At 38.6% G+C, this 14,670-nt stretch overlaps 1 protein-coding gene across 12 annotated transcripts in view; it reads left to right on the top strand.

Moving 5' to 3' along the window:
- atat1 (alpha tubulin acetyltransferase 1) overlaps window positions 1–14,644 on the top strand; it is a 34,433-nt gene extending 19,789 nt beyond the window's left edge. For 2 of the 12 annotated variants that reach the window (XM_044335491.1, XM_044335501.1), the window contains 2 exons: window positions 2,248–2,333; window positions 14,280–14,644. In XM_044335491.1, coding sequence (XP_044191426.1) covers window positions 2,248–2,333; window positions 14,280–14,586 — 393 coding nt within the window. In that variant the 3' untranslated portion in view covers window positions 14,587–14,644. Of the gene's footprint in view, window positions 1–1,566; window positions 2,018–2,247; window positions 2,334–11,960; window positions 12,018–12,478; window positions 12,564–14,279 lie in introns of those variants that run through there. The other 10 variants (XM_044335490.1, XM_044335489.1, XM_044335495.1 and 7 more) reach the window with 10 other exon arrangements.
- The last annotated feature ends 26 nt before the right edge of the window (window positions 14,645–14,670 follow it).

Here is a 14,670-nt window from a genome sequence, read left to right as displayed (position 1 = left end):
ATTTCTTTGGAGGACAGTAGATCTCAGTATAACAGCTGGTAGAGGCTGCTAGTCTTGTCGATGTCTTCTTCTCTATGTTTGTTTATACTGTATCTAACAATATCTCAAATGTATTTTCTTATTAGTTTTTATGTGATCTATTGATTCAAATCACATAATCTGCAACTGCTGACAGCCTCTATGTTTTTTAGAAATTGATATCAATGCCTTTCAGTTTCATTAAAGTTCCTTAATTTTCTTGAGTACGTTACATTACATTCTGACACTCTGGCTATATTAGCCAAAATCCCATTTCATTGTGCACATGTATTTTTAATTTGTAGATGATAGATACACTCAAATAAATATTACTAGATATATTACTAGGTAAACCAAAGAATAATGTATAGTTGGTTCAGGTGTTACTGTCTATAGTGAATAACAAATCAGTAAACAGGGAAAAAATCCTACTATATTCATCATTATTTTTGCCTTAAGGTTTTAAGTGTAGATAGGTGTAGATGTAGTGCACAGACCAGTTTCTAAACCAGGAGATACTTAAAGGTCCCCACCAGACATGTTTTAAGATATATAAAAAAAACTCTGCTTTGAATAATAATTTGTGTCTGATATGGTTTTCCCACAAAGAAGTTCAGTTAACTTGTCAAAAATTATTAAAATTACATGAACACTTTCCTATTCATTAAAAAATCCAGAATCTATGAATATGCAAATATTGTTTATGTCAAATGTTTAACTGCTGGACACTAGATGTCTCCTACTTCATGTATGTGCACTGGCTTCATGTTTACACATCACACTTGTGTAGGTTGCATACTGGACCACAATTGGCTCCAAACTTGTTGTGATGTCACAAATCATGCTGTAGGTACAAGCCTTAAACTCAGATTTAAGGTGAGCACAGAGAAACGTTCCACTTTCGGCAGATTATAACAGCTTTCTAATACATCACTGCACAGTTAAGCTCAAACATCACAGTCAGGTGACTGTAAGAAAAACACATTTTAGACTTTGAGGGGGACTTTAACATTTGTGAACAAGGCACAAAATGATATATTGGCCATGGTCCCAGGCTGGATCAGAGTCTGTCTGAGCCTGCCAAGCGTATAAACAAACATATTAAACCACCAAGGAATGATATATAGGCCTCTTTGTCATCCCAAGTCAGTGTGCCTCAGTTTCTCAGTTGAGCTGTAAGCTTTGGACCCCTAGACATGCTTGCAAGCATTGTGCATAGACATCTCCATATCTGTCCGAAACCTTACAGCATGCAGAAAGGCCTGTGTCAGTGCCAGGTTTACTCAGCTTGGCGGTGGGATGCTACATTCCTCTCATTAGTCACTTATTGTGTCCAGCACAAAGAGGCAGCCCTCACCCACTCCTCCTTATTTGTTCTGCTCCAGCACTGCTTTCTAAACACTGTCTCTTTCTCTCTCTTTTCCTCCCCTCCATTTATCTTTTCACCCATTCATCTACCTTGTTTGTCTCCTTTGGTCCCCTTTGATTAATTCTGTGTACTCTGTTTCTTCTTTTTACTGTCATCATCATCTGGTAATACATCAATAGTTCCCTTAATAGATCTCAGCTGGGCTTCCATTGACTACCCTCTGACTGGCACTGTTGCCTTTTCCTTTAAAGGAATGGCTGTGGTGTCTTTGCTTCATAGATAGCCTGTTTCTGTAGAAGAATGGGAGTGTGCTGTTGTTAGAATGATTATTTGACTCATATATGGAGAGAACAACAGGCTCCCTCAGCCCTTTTTAAAACTTAGTCGTTATACCCAGCAGAGGGGAACATGATGACTCTGGCTTATCTGCTTGCCTTTTTTACAATCCATTAAACTATCTGCCACAAAACTGTACATGTGAGATTGCCTTTTGTCATACCACTATCACACACATGAATTTGCATTAGCCAAACCATAATAATAAGCTAAGGCTGCACCTTCTATTTCAAAGTCCTGTTTTCATCCCGTAGCCTTTTATTTTTTTATGCATTTGATTTCGTTGATACACCATGTTTGTGTTTTTGTCCTTACTTCTGACATGTTATATTTTCTCTTTACTCAGTTTTGTAACTTTGTTTTCTTTGTTCCCCTTTTTTTCTTTCTGTTGTCTTTGGTAACTGTCTTTCGGCTTGCACTTTCATTCCCCCTTGTACTCCTGTCCTCTCTCTTCTTTACCCTGCTCTTTATGTTTTCGGTTTTCTTCTCATCTCCCTCGCTGGCTGTTGCCATTTCTCTGGTAGCCAACAGGGTCTAGTTGCAAGATGCAGCCTCTACAGTCACCACATGGACAGCAAAGCTGTAGGACTGCTGGACAGACACTTGCCAGGTAAAGTTTAGTGAGGATGTTAAGTATGTATTAAGATACTATTTTTTTTTTAGTGTCACATGGTTAAAATGTTTTTTCAAACTTCATTTCCATTGTGGAGAATCACTGAGTCAATGTGAATCAATCAATCAAGATTGTATATGTTTGTGTGAAGAAACCAAAGAATCACGCAATCCTGCTCAATCAACTGGACTCTATTAACAACATTACTGTCATCAGACTTGTGTAAGAAAACTTAACATGAATTTTATCTGATGAAAATCTGAGGAGCCAAACGTTGTTAATAAAGTGAATACAAGTGATTGAGAGTGTGCATGATTCTTTGGTTTCTTCAGTCAATATGTATTTTTTGGTGTGAAAGAACTATGTTGTAATTGTTACCTATCGGGATATACTGTATTGGTGTGACAAAATAACCTCAACTCAAGGTTCACCTATTAGCTTTGTAGGAGCATTCAGCTGCATCTTACAGTCTTCATCGGCAAATGGAGCTGGCTCAGATGTCATAGTGTCACTTAAGTGTGGAGTGTTGATCACATGGTAACAAGTAGTCGTATTGATCTTATGCTGATTTTTACTCTGTTGGCCTAGAAGCTGATTTATCAACATGAATTCAAACATTACCTTTTACCAAACTATATATCATGTATATTTTATTAATAATCTAATTTCAAATAATTAGCTTGTTACCCAATAGTAAGCTCATATCATGGGAAAATGGACTTTGCAGTGTAATACTCTGTTTAATCTAATGAGTCTCCACAGTGACTCTATGTTTTGGATTAAATATTGTATTAGCATATGTTTTGAACAGATGGCTTCTTTTATGATATCATATTATTACATAGACTTTAGAAAAATATAAATACCAACACATTCTCTGACGGTCATAACAGTAACATGTAGCGGTTGATGTTTGTCAGACTGCTGTAGAAAAAAGTATCTAATTTTCTTCTAGCTCTAGCGGTCCTTCATGATGTACGTTATGTTGTGAAACTGGTCACATACAAACAGGTGACAAATTAAAGGAAAAACTGGTACAGGTCTGAATGCTTGACCCCTACAGTGGGGAGATTTGGTGGCTCTGTTATGCTTTGGGGAGCATTTTGCTGGCATGGTTTGGGTTCACTTGTCCCCTTAGAGGGAAGGGTCACTGCAAATCAATACAAAGTTGTTCTGAGTGATCATCTTTATACTATGATGAAACATTTCTATCCTGATGGGAGTGGGCTCTTCCTGGATAACAATGCCCCAATTCATAGGGAAAGAGGGGTCACTGAATGGTTTGATGAGTATGAAAATGATGTCAATCATATGCTATGGCCTTCACAGTCACCACATCTCGACCCAATTGAACAACTATGGGAGATTTTGGACCGACCTGTCAGACAGCGCTCTCCATCACCATCATCAAAACACCAAATGAGGAAATATCTTTTGGAGGAATGATGTTCATCCCTCCAGAAGAGTTCCAGAGACTAGTAGAATCAATGCCAAGGCACATTGAAACTGTTCCAGGGGAACATGGTGGCCCTTACTAAGACACTTTATGTTGGTTTTTCCTTTTATTTGTCACCCATCTGTATTTGCTGAATGCAGTTAAAGGTGATCACAAGCAGCTGACCTCCACCTACACAACGCAATATATTCCCACTTCCATTGTAGACAGGAGGTTAGAAGACAAAACAACAGAATTGGAGCACTTCCATAACTTTCCATAAGCATCAGCTGCCAGCCAAATAGCTGACTACTCATTTGAGTCCAGCCAGCTACCTTAATATCTTATTTTTTGATTCTAATAAAATAGTTTTGATTAACAAGTTGCGATTTGCTATGCGTGTACATTTATGACCACTATCCTCCTGTGAGCATGATTTCAGAGAAACATGCCTATCTGTCTGTATCACTCCCGCCCCCACATACTCTATTTGAATGTGTTTGTGTGTGTGTGTGTGTGTGTGTGTGTGTGTGTGTGTGTGCACGTTCAGCTGAGAGGTTGTGTCCTGCGAATATAGATGGGAGAGTCGTCTTTAGTGTTTGACAAATATTAATGAAATGATTGATGACAAAACACATTAAGAATTGCATTGATTACATACACAGGGGACGGGAAAACACTGGTGGCAGCAACTTGACGATTGCGCAGTAATTATTATAAAGTCCACTGAAAGCACTGCATTTCCCATATAAGCCACACAGACGTTTATGGGCTTAATGAATGAATGAACAAATGAATGAATTTTATTTACATTGCGCTTTTTTACAGCAGAGCCATCTCTAAGACACATTCCAAACACGTGTAAAACAGGCAATGTTGTCAAAGTAACATGCCTGTGTCATATGAGGAAAATGTAGGCTATGCCTCAGCCTCCCACTCAGGATGATGGTGAAGTTATTTTCTTCACCTCAGAGTTGTTTAAAGTTGTTTAATGCTGCAGTGTTTGTTGGTCAGCCAGTCTTGTTTGTTACTGCTGAAGTTTACTACTCCACTCCGCTAACATGAGTCTCTGAGTGACAGCTTAGAAAGTTCACAATATACTTCATTTTGTTCTTGCAAAGGTAATTATTTAGTCATTAACTCAAAACGTGCTTGCAACCGCTGCCTTTTGTGAAGATGAACTACAAGATGAAGTTCATAGCAAGATGAAGATAACTCTAGCATGTGTGCACTGTAGACTGTCTGGGTGCTGCACTGCATGCAGTTAAGCTCCACCTTTTTTGTTCCATCACATGCGGGAATTTTCAGGCCCGCCTTTGAGTTAGATAGACAGGGAAAACCCTGCCCTTAAAATAATCTTGTTTATTTTCGTTGAATAAGAGTGTATTATGCTTCTAGTTTTGTAGTAAAACAATACATTAACCATCATTGTGGCATGTCTTAATAAAGCAGTTAAAGTTCTGATCAGTCAGAAATAGGCGCAGTTTTAAATATTAATAGTTATTTACAGACTGTGTTGGCTAAAAGCCTAATTCTTCCTTACGATAATTCACTGCATGTTTACAGTTGGGTAGGTGAACTCTTTTAAATATGCAATAATCATGGCTGCCAACTTTTGACCTCAGCTTGAAGTGAGATTTCCGACACTCCCCACTTTAGTCTCTCAGGTCTATCCAAACAGAAGTAAATGCCTATGCATGGGCGCCTGGTTATTTCTCTCCATAGCTTTCTATCTCTCTATATAAGGCAAGGAATCTCTCTGTCTGTATGTATGTTTGTCCTTCGCTTATCTCAAGAACCATTCATGTGATCTACTTCATACTTGGCAAGTGGACTGCTGGGGAATCAAGGAAGTGCAATGTCGATGTGTGAGGTTGTTTGGATGTGCAGTTCTTGAGAAATATATAAAAATACCTCACAAACAACATTGATTTGCTTCTTCTGTCCGTGGAGTTGACAAGCGGAAATATGGACAGCGCCACTCTGCCATTGCAACCCACATTGTGCTCTGAGGTGTGATTACACCTGTAGTGTTATTGACTTGAAGACGTTTCAGAGACTTAAGCTCTACTATTGAACTGTGTATTTATTGTGTATTTACTGTGATTTAAGAGAGATCAGAATGTGTTGACAACTGTAAAATAAACTGTAAAATGTTAAATTATGTTATATTACTAGATTTCACCATTGAGGTACTTGCATTCATGATTTTGCATAGGCATACTAACCTAACCTATTATTGGGAATCACACTAGTGCCAGTTTAAAACTTGCTTGTTGCAAGTTTTAAATTTCCATTGGTTAATTCTACTGCCAATCAAATATGCCTGCGCTCCTATTGGCTAGTTTAACTACCTCTGTCACTGTTTTTTTTTCCCCTCCTGTATGCGTTCGTTCGTCTCTCTTGGGCAGACTTTCCAGCTTGTCTCTCTGTCACTCGCTTGTGCGCTCAGTTTGCTTGCCCTCTCTTTGTCTTTTTTGAAATGGGGAAACCCACAACAAAGTCTAACTTTTAACATTATCAAATGAAGAGTGATGTCATCTCCTCGACTCTCATTGGCAGGGTTGTACAGCTCTGATCATGACATGCTGTCACAGAGCCCAGAAGCCCTGCACCACAGCTGCAGAGCGGAGTGGCTGATCACTTGTTTATTCAGTTTGTTTATTAATATTAATCTGTTGTTTGGACGGTTAGTCGATTGGTTCAAGAGATATGCGAAGGACACACAGAAATACAGACAGAGATCCCCTCCTGTATTAGATAGAAGAACATTTCAGAACGAAAGACATACAGAGCATCCCCGTAACCATAGTAACTCACTCTCACTACTTCCTACGTGCACATGATGCATGATGGAGCCTGATAGCTGAAGGCTTTGCCTCCTATTCTACTTTTGGAGACTGTCGGAACCACAAGTAAGCCTGCATTCTGGTAGTGCAGTGTTCTAGTGGGGTAATAGGGTACTATGAGCTCATTAAGATATGATAGTGCCTGACCATTAAGAGCTTTGTAGGTGAGGAGAAGGATTTTAAATTCTATTCTGAATTTACTGGAAGCCAATGCAGTGAGGCTAAGATGGAAGAAATATGACCTCTTCTTCTAGTTTTTGTCAGTACACATGCAGCTGCATTCTGGACCAGCTGGAGAGTCTTTAGAGAATTGTTTGGACAGCCTGATAATAAGGAATTGCAATAATCCAGCCTGGAAGTAACAAATGTGTGGACTATTTTTTCTGTATCTTTTTGAGAAAGGATGTGCCTGATTTTTGCAAAACTACGTAAGTGAAAAAAGACAGTCCTTGAAATTTGTTTTATGTGGGAGTTAAAGGACATATCCTGATCAAAGATAACTCCCAGATTCCTTACAGTGGTGCTGGAGGCCAGGGTAATGCCATCCAGAGTAGCTATATCATTAGATAATGTGTTTCTAAGGTGCTTAGGGCCAAGCACAATAACTTCAGTTTTGTTTGAGTTTAGTAGCAAAAAATTGCAGGTCATCCAGGCCTTTATGTCCTTAAGGCATGCTTGGAGTTTAGTTAACTGATTGGTGTCATTTGGCTTCATTGATAAATATAATTGGGTATCATCTGTATAGCAATGAAAATTTATGGAGTGTTTCCTAATAATATTACCTAAAGGAAGCATATACAAGGTGAATAGTAATGGTCCAAGTACAGAACCTTGTGGAACTCTGTGTCTAATTTTTGCGTGCATGGAGGATTCATCATTAACATGTACAAACTGAAATCGATCTGATAAATAGGATTCAAACCAGCTTAATGAGGTTCATTTAATGCCAATTAGATGTTCCAGTCTCTGTAATACGATGTGATGATCAATTGTGCTAAATGCGACACTAAGATCTAAGTAAAGTACCAAGAGAAGTCCTTTGTCCGATGCAGTCAGGAGACCATTTGTGACCTTCACCAGTGCTGTCTCTGTTCTATGATGTGCTCTAAATCCTGACTGAAAATCCTCAAATAAACTATTATGTAGAAAGTCACGTAACTGACTAGCAACTGCTCTCTCAAGGATCTTAGAGAGAAATGGAAGATTAGATATAGGTCTATAGTTGGCTAAGATGCCTAAATCAAGAGCAGGATTCTTAAGAAGAGGTTTAATTACAGCTATTTTAAAGGACTGTGGTACATAGCCTGTTACTAAAGACAGATTGATCATATCTAGTAAAGAAGTGCTAATTAAGACTTCCTTTAGCAGCCTAGTTGGGATGGGGTCTAAGAGACAGGTATATGGTTTGGATGAAGAAATCGTTGAAGTTAATTCAGAAAGGTTAAGTGGAGAAAAACAGTCCAAATATGTGTCAGGTTTCACAGCTGCTTCTAAGGTTCCTGTGTTTGTGGATAAATCGGTGCCTGTTGAGGGCAGAGGGTGTTGAATTTTGTCTCTAATAGTTAGAATTTTATCATTCAAGAAGCTCATGAAGTCATTACTACCGAGAACCATTGAAATCCACGGATCAATAGAGTTATGACTCTTTGTCAGCCTGGCCAAAGTGCTGAAAAGAAACCTAGGGCTGTTTTTATTCTCCTCTGGCAGCTCTGGTATGACAGAGGGCCGTCTTATATATTTTAAGACTATCCTGCCAGACTAAGCGAGATTCTTCTAGTTTGGTGGAATGTCAAATCCTTTCCAATTTCCGCGATGTTTGCTTTAATTTGTGGGTTTGAGAGTTAAAGCATGGAGCTAACCTCTAATGTTTTATTATTTTCCTTTTGAAGGGGGCAATGGAGTCAAGTGTTATTTGCAGTGAGCCTGTGGAACTATCAACAAGATTATTTGGGAGGGACTAAAATTAGCATAGTCCTCTGTAGTATTGACACATAGCACTGAATTCAATGCTGATGGAATTGCTTCCTTAAATTTAGCTACAGCACTATCAGATAGACATCTAGTGAAGACATTTTTGTCTAATCGCGTGTAATCCAGTAATAGGAATTCAAAAGTTATCAAGTAATGGTCTGATAAGATAGGATTTTGTGGAAAAACTATCTAATGTTCAATTTCGATGCCATAAGTCAGCACAAGATTGAGGGTGTGGTTAAGTGGGTGAGTGGGTTTATTTACACTCTTGAGAGAAGCCAGTTGGGTCTAATAATGAGATAAATGCAGTGCTAAGACTATCATTATCGACATCCACATGAATATTGAAATCATCTACTATAATTACTTTATCTGTACTAAGGACTAAGTTTAATAAGAACTCTGAGATCTCAGATAAGAATTCAGAGTATAGGCCAGGAGGACGGTACACTATAACAAATAAAATTAGCTATAAAGTTTTCCAGGTTGGGTGAGAGATTAGATTAAGAGCAAGGCTTTCGAATGCGTTATAATTAAATTTAGGTCTAGGGTTGATAATTAGGCTTGAGTTGATGATGGCTGCAACTCCACCTCCTCGGCCAGTGTCTCGAGGAATATGAGTATTAATATGAGTGGGGAGAGTGGATTCATTTAGGCTGACATATTCTTCATGACACAGCCAGGTTTCAATAAGACAAAATAAATCAATATGATGATCTGAGATTAGATTGTTTACTAATATGGCTTTAGATGATAGTGATCTAATGTTTAAGAGTCCACTTTTAATTCTCCTATTTTGTTGTACAATTGCAGACGTGGTGTTAATTTGTTTTAGATTTTTATGAATGACTCCTCTTTTGTTTATTTTAGATTTAATTGATTTAAGAAGTCGGGGGACGGACACAGTCTCTATGTGGTTTTGGGTGGGTAACTGCTCTAATGGAAGCACAGAGAAGCATGTAAGATTGAAACTCTGCCTCCTGGTCTCAACTCTGGGTTGTCATGGCTTTGGTCTACTAATAAACTCGACCATATTTCTAGATATGAGAGCAGCTCTATTCAAAGTGTGATGTATGCCGTCTCTCCTAATCAGACCAGGTCTTCCCAAGAAAGTCTGCCAATTGTCTATGAAGCCCACATCTTTAGCTGGACACCACCTCGACAGCTAGCAGTTGAATTGTGACATGCAGCTATACATGTCATCACTGGTCAGATTTGGCAGGGGCCCAGAGAAAACTACAGAGTCTGACATCGTCTTTGCATGTCAGCTCCATGGGAAGAAATCGACAGTGTGTTTTTACAAATACATGATGATGATGCATATGATGCATCTGCATAATTTTCGCGTTCTGTGTGAAAGTACTTATGACAAAAACAACAGTTTGAAAAAATATATTGACATGTAAATTAATTGCACGAAAAAAAGCCTGTGGTGTGTAAAGGCCTTTAGAGTGAATGGACCTCCCTCACCTGTACTTATATGGCTCTAATTTATAAACACACATCTATTTAAAATTAATATCTTAAAGTAATGGTGATCAAATAATCATAAATCATCTTCAGCATATAAAATAGCTGTCAGCAAATAAAATAAGCAAATAAATCCCATTTAAAGTCTGAGTAAAGCAGTAATAAATATGTGTTCTGAAAAATGTGCTATTAACCACCCAGTCAAATTGGAGTATATAAAGTAGTATGTAAAATTAGGTTTCAAAATTGTGAAAAAAAATAAGCAGTAATCTCTGCTCTGAAACTCTGGGGGTGTGTCTGCTGAAGACGCTGAAAGCATGCCCCAACTGAACAGCCTCTGAGCTGCTGAATTTAACAATGCTCAAGCGGAACTCCCTGAAAAAATATATACAATTTAAAATAGGCCTTGTTTGTTAGTGTAGGACAAGCAACATGGGTGATATTTAAAAAAATAAAGTAAGGTTAGGAGCCACTGTTTAATTTGGTAGCCTACATATTTTGTCAGTAAATGAGGACTTACTTCAGTAAAAATGTAATTTATATGATTAGTTACCAAACATTCCGTCACCAATCATCATTTTGTTAAATTGTTGTTTTTTTCAATGGAGTTTGGTGTTAATGTTACTTTTCTGCTGAAAAATCGTAAGTTAAGACACAGGGTAGTTTTAAAAATTTTCATTGGAGACATCTGGGATTCACGGATAATCATCTTCGGTCAACATTGGTGTTCAAGGAGCTATTCCAAACCCAACTGAAGCGTCCGTTTTCAGGTAGAGTCAGAAAGTGGTGCTGGCCGCCTCCTCCGGCTTCAGCACCAGCTGTTTGGTTGGGAGGTCTCTGGGCACTTCACTAAAAAGCACAGCGTGAAAGGCTTTTGCTCCAAAGATGATGGCCACAATGAAGCTGCAAAGGACTCTTCAGCAGAGAAATGTTAACACCAAACTCCACTGAAAAAAACAACCATTTAACATAATGATGATTGTTGATGGATCATTTGTTAACTAGTCATTTGAGTTACATTTTTACTGAAATAAGTCCAAATTTACCCACAGAATAGGTGCCAGATTTAACAGTGTTGCTTGTCCTATATATACAAATAAGGCCTATTTTAAATTGTGTATTTTCATAGTAAGTGGCATGAGTGTTGTTAACCACTGATGCTAATGCACTAGAGCTAGTTTTTGTAGTGTTAGGGGAGGGGTCATGCTAAGTATGGCCCCAGTGCATCATCGAGCCACCATTTTTCACCATGGTGAAAAACAGGTCTAACTCCACAGGTCTAACTTCAGTACTACATACTGTAGTTCACAGTCTTGTCACATGTTTTCAGCAATTATTTTCTAACATGTTTAATTTGTTTTAAAAAATCTCTGATTTTCCTTTACATGGACTTTAACTTCTGCAGTGTAAAGCGCTTTGAGTGGTCGGAAGACTGGAAAGGTGCAATATAAGTGCAGTCCATTTACCATTTACTCTAAGACACAATGTACAACAACAGACCCACAGGATTCTCAATCCAGTGTGAGCCTCTAGTTTTGACCAATAATCACAGATCTGATCTGTAGATATATAGTCTACATATCTACAATATAATTTCATGGCATCCTAAAATATTGAAGTATTGAATAAATTTGACCTGTTTGTGTTCATAGCCAAACTGTATTGTTGGTCCACAATCCAATATGTCCATATTATCTCTAAGAGTTTCCTCGATGGTGACATGTTTTCACTTGCGTGTAAATTACAGGACGCATTCACTTTAGGGTGAATTATCTATTTATGTGCCATCTTGATCAGATGCAGCTTAAAGGACCAGTGCGTAGGATTTAGTGGTGTCTAGTTGTGAGGTTGCAGATTGCAACCAAATGAATACACCTCCCCTCACCCTTTCTTTCCAAGTGTGTAGGAGAACTTATGGTGGCTGCGAAACTCGCGAAAAACACAGAAGCTCATCCCTAGAGCCAGCGTTTGGTTTGTCCATACTGGGCTACTGTAGAAACATGGCAGTGCAACGTGGAAGAAGGCCTGCTCCCTATGTAGATATAAAAGGCTCCTTATAAGGTAACAAAAACACAATGATTCTTATTTTCAGGTGATTATACACTAATTAAAACATACTTATGACTGTTATATTCCATTTCTGCCAAGTTAATTCTGCTAGATGCCACTAAATCTTACGCACTGGTCCTTTAATACTAACCTGGGTCTCAGTAATCAAAATTTTATCATTTATTATTTATCATATTATCACTTTTTCATGTAAAAGTCCAAATTTAGGATGCTGGATGTTGCTCTTAGTGGCTTCTGTAGTAAGAATATAAAACCATTAGTGAACTGCACATAACTAGAGTCAGGTGCAGCACATTCAGGCAGCTCTGCTCTCTCTCCTCATGTGTTAGTACCTTGTGCCTCCTCAGGTCCGAGACCAGTGGGGGATCAGTCATACGCACTTGGATATACAGACAAACACAGGTTGGCCAGTATTCACATACCACAAAGCAGGTATTTAAACTACTCCACTAGTCGTTTGGACATTGATCTGTTCCTTATCAGGAAGGTTGACGAGCATGTAAGAATAAAAGCAGAAGGAGTGAGTGACTTACCCATCATGCAGACATTTGTGGCTAAAACACACATTTTTAATTTTAGGGAAGCTGTAACCATTTGACCTTTGACTGTTGGGTCATAAATCAAATCAATCACTCTTTAATCACAAACACCTTCAGCATCTTTCTAATGACTGGGAAGAAAAATACGGCTGATTCACTGCACAGTGACCATGAATGTTTCCTGCTTCACTTTTATTTATAAAAGCCTGATAACATATAAACATTTTTTGCACAGTGCTGTCAGGTGGAAGAGTAAAGTTGATCCCGAACACCTTACCCACTATGTACATCATGCAAGTCATAAAACTGCAAGCTATGATTGGTTGTGGTCCAAAATGTACTCTGCCATGTCTCCCGGCAAGTCCCAGCAAGAATCTATGAGTCTAAGATCAACTACTGTGACAGAATGACCATCTCCAAACATCATGTAGTTCCTTCCTGGCATTAGGGGGGGATGTTAAAGGGTGGTTGGACATATAAAGTGTCTTACTTTGACCTCTGTTCACATCCTGTCTTCTAACAAAATTAATGTTGGTTTCTTTTAATCAGGATCGCAATCTTTCTCTCACCATAACCAAGTAGTTTTGGTTGTGTACACTTAACCAAATGTTAATCGTAGAGATTCCAGATCAGAGAACAATCATATCACTTGTTTTTGCAATGGTCATTTTGCACAGCAACAACATGTGACCCTACAGTTTTTCATTAAAAATCCCCTAGATATGTTTTAAGATACACAAAAACACTCTGCTTTGAATAATAATTTTTTTGCTATATTTTTTCTATAAAAAAGTCACTGGTTAGAAATTCTAATAATGACATCTTGTCCTTCTCCGTCAGTGAAAAATATAAACTAAATATTTTTAATTTCAAAAGTTTTCCTGCTTGACACAGGATGTCTCCTACTTCATTGTAGTCCATTATCAGTGTGTGCACTGAAGGCTTCAAGTTTCCACATCATACTTGTGTAAGTGCTATAATGGACCATAAATCATGCATGCCTTGAGGTACAAGCCTTAAACTTAATTGAAAGTGAGAACAAAGAAACTTCCTTCCTTCAGCTGAATGTGAAAACAAACTGCACATATATCTTTCTGCATAGAGAAGAAGCTCAGATGTCTGCATTCTCTCGAATACAATGGTACTGGATGGCACTTGTCAACGCACCAAAAAAATACATTTGAAAAACTCAATAGCAATGTCTCTTTCCAGACATCATGACCTGGTTACTAAATCCACAGACCTTGTTGTGAACAGTTTCATGTAGGAACTATTTTCTTTCTTCCAAACTACACCCGCCAACCATCTCACTGCACAGAAGGAAATGTGCATCTATTCACAGTTGGCAGTTGTAGTTTGGTAGAAAGTAATATGTAAATATGTAATATGAAAAATATGTATTTTTAATTTTGGAGTGAACTGTCCCTTTAAGGCATGAGTACCCGTTGGGTTGAAGCATTTGGCTGTTCAATTTGTGTTCTGCTGTGCGTTTCACCCACAAATGTCTGCACATTTTATCTCAGTTTTTAGGCAACATGTTTGCTCTTTACCATCATCTTTATTCTTCCTGCCACTGACCTTGTCCCGTCCTACAAACCTCCTCACCCAGATGCCAGCCTGTCTCACTTCCACCACTGTCTGCATCCAAGAACAATGCCATCTGCAGCCAGACCTCCATAGGCAACAGAGAGACACAGCTGGATACAGATGCTGAAGTCTGTGATGTTGAGGAGGAGATCAGAACATTGAGCAGTCCACAGCGTCCAGCGGGAGGCCTGGTGGTCAGTCGGAGACATCTGTTGGAGAAAGAGAGCGACAGAAGCAGAAGAGGCTGGTCCTGGACTGTGGGAGAGAACTGCTACACTGCCCAGTGGGTGAAGCACAAGCAGGAATACAGGAGCACCCGTCCCTGGTGATGGCTGGTGGGGTTCTAGTTCTGTTATGATTACCAAATTAAACATTATTTCTGTGTCAGTGCAGAAAATTTAAACTTAGTATTG

The sequence above is a fragment of the Thunnus albacares genome, chromosome 19 (genome assembly GCF_914725855.1).
Source record: "Thunnus albacares chromosome 19, fThuAlb1.1, whole genome shotgun sequence".
Lineage (NCBI taxonomy): Eukaryota > Metazoa > Chordata > Actinopteri > Scombriformes > Scombridae > Thunnus > Thunnus albacares.
This window is presented reverse-complemented; position numbering and strand designations above follow the sequence as displayed.